The sequence below is a fragment of the Macrobrachium rosenbergii genome, chromosome 45 (assembly GCF_040412425.1).
Source record: "Macrobrachium rosenbergii isolate ZJJX-2024 chromosome 45, ASM4041242v1, whole genome shotgun sequence".
Classification (NCBI taxonomy): Eukaryota; Metazoa; Arthropoda; class Malacostraca; order Decapoda; family Palaemonidae; genus Macrobrachium; species Macrobrachium rosenbergii.
This window is the reverse complement of record NC_089785.1, coordinates 7,780,007-7,782,506: the sequence shown is the minus strand read 5'-3', so window position 1 is coordinate 7,782,506 and position 2,500 is coordinate 7,780,007. Positions and strand designations below refer to the sequence as shown.

The 2,500-nt window shown below is 40.0% G+C and overlaps 1 protein-coding gene across 1 annotated transcript; it reads left to right on the top strand.

Annotated features, from left to right (window-relative positions):
* The first annotated feature begins 42 nt into the window (after nt 1–42).
* LOC136829925 (general transcription factor II-I repeat domain-containing protein 2-like) lies at nt 43–1,574 on the top strand. Its single transcript, XM_067089099.1, has 2 exons — nt 43–849; nt 1,272–1,574. Exons 1-2 carry the CDS (start codon nt 43–45, stop codon nt 1,572–1,574), a joined length of 1,110 nt encoding a protein of 369 aa, XP_066945200.1.
* Nucleotides 1,575–2,500: the final 926 nt, after the last annotated feature.

The following is a 2,500-nucleotide window of genomic DNA, read 5'->3' as shown; positions in this document are numbered from 1 at the left end:
CAGTCTGGTAGTCACTTCTTTCACCCAAGCATCTTATCTTGCATGGTCCGAGAAATTCGACTGACACCCCATTACCAAAATGTCTTTGTCAAAAGAAGAAAAGTGGACACAGAGTGCAGAGTTTTCCAGGAAAAATGGACTCAGTATTATTTATTCACAGAGGTGAATACAAAACCAGTGTGCTTGGTATGTAATCAACAAGTTTCAGTGCTCAAAGAATATAATATTCGGCGCCACTATGAGACTCATCATGAAGAAAAATATCACCATTTGCAAGGACAACTAAGAAAAGAGAAGATAAACGAATTATTAACTGGTCTGAAGAAACAGCAGTCTGCATTTACTCGCAGCCGTGAGGTCAGTGATGCAGCAGTGAAAGCTAGCTACCTTATTGCTAACGAGTTGGTGCAAGCATCCAAGCCATTTTCTGATGGTGAGTTCGTGAAAACATGCATGCTGAAGGCTGCAGAAGTTGTGTACCCTGAAAAGAGACCTGCCTTTGCCTACATTAGTCTATCAAGGAACACTGTTGCAGATAGGGTTGAAGATCTCTCAGGAGACTTGGGCCGGCAAATGAATGACAAAATCAAGTCATTTATTGCATTTTCAGTTGCAATTGATGAGAGCACCGATGTTACAGATGTTGCTCAACTGGCCATATTTATTCGTGGTGTTGATGAGACTTTGACCATCACTGAGGAGTTCCTTGAGTTGGTGCCTATGAAGGACACTACAACAGCAAATGACATCTTCAGCTCTCTCATTAGAGTGCTGGACAAGGCCGGAGTGGACTGGTCCCGTGCTGTCAGCTTGGCTACAGATGGCGCCCCATCAATGGTTGGGAGAAAGGCAGGTGTTGCAACAAAGTTCAGAGAGAAAGTGCAGGCCACGAATGGAGGACAAGACTTTTGGACATTTCATTGTATTTTGCATCAGGAAGCATTGTGCTGCAAAACACTAAAATGGATCATTTTATGAGTGTGGTTGTGCAAACTGTAAATTTCATTAGAGCACGAGGTTTGAATCACCGTCAGTTTGACTGTTTTCAGTGATAATGACATTCCAGCTGGCTTACCATACCACACTGAAGTACGGTGGTTAAGCCGAGGTGCCGTACTCAAGCGCTTCTTTGAATTAAGAGAGGAAATTGGACAGTTCATGGAGAAAAGGGCAACCCAGTAAAGGAACTTAAATGCCTAGAATGGGTGCAGGATCTTGCCTTTATGGTGGATATTACACAGCATCTCAATAATCTTAACAAAATGTTGCAGGGCCGCAAAAAAGTTGTCACTCAGTATTATGAAAACATACGATCATTCAAGTTGAAACTGTCACTGTGGGAGACACAGCTGTCTAACGGTGACACCTCTCATTTTCCATGTCTCACAGCTATGCATGTGACTGGTCTTAATGCTGATTTGGATCAATACAAAGACAAAATAACAGGATTGTTGCAAGAGTTTGAGCGGAGGTTTCAGATCTTTAGTGAACCTGAAAATGAATTTGCATTTTTTCGCTCGCCATTTACAGTCAAGGCTTCTGATATGCCTGCTGATATCCAACTTGCAATGTGATTCCAATATGAAGCAGAAATTTGCGTCAGTGGGCTTGGATACGTTTTATCAATATCTCTTGCCGGGGTACCCTAAATTAACATCCCTGGCTGCAAAGATTTTATCCATGTTTGGGACTACCTATCTGTGTGAACAGGCGTTCTCTGTAATGAACCTCAATAAAACAAAGCACCGCTCAAGGTTAACAAATGGACACTTGAATGACATTGTGAAATGTGTTGCTACTCAGGATTTAAAACCTGAAATTGATGTACTTGTGAATGCTAAAAGATGCCAAGTGTCAGGAGCTAGTAGCAGCCGATAGATTTTGGTGAGAGAGAGTGGGATGGGATGTTAATTAACATGGAGGCCTGGGCCTCATTACTAATATTCACAAATGTTTGGAGTATGAAAAATACAGTTCTTTGAAAATAAGATTACTCTGGTTTCATTCTCACCTTCAGTAGGCCTAGCCTACAAAACTGTTTGATCTGATGTAGTCTAATCTTATTGTTCTTGCACTGCTATAACTTTTATGTTTGTTAATTGTATTTTATTTTTCATAAATGTGCACATTTACATTTTTAAGGCAGGATGCTAACTTTCTTCATAGCTCCTCTTGAGATTAGTGTGGTGAGTTAACTTCAGATGGTCAGATGTAAAAGATATCCATTCAAAAAAATTGTTAATGAAATTGAAAATATTTTATTTCCATTGGCTTCTCTGTGAATATATGTGCAATAAGCTAATATAGATCCATTGTAGGCTGAGTGATAAAGCATAGTAGCCTACTGAAAAATAAAGCTATATATTTGGAGATAACAAAGGTTATTTTGTAATAATTTTACTGGTCCGGCCCACTAGAGATCAGATGGACTGTATGTGGCCTCTGAACCAAAATGAGTTTGACACCCTTTGGGTTAATCTAATCGTGATAAGTTGCTAAT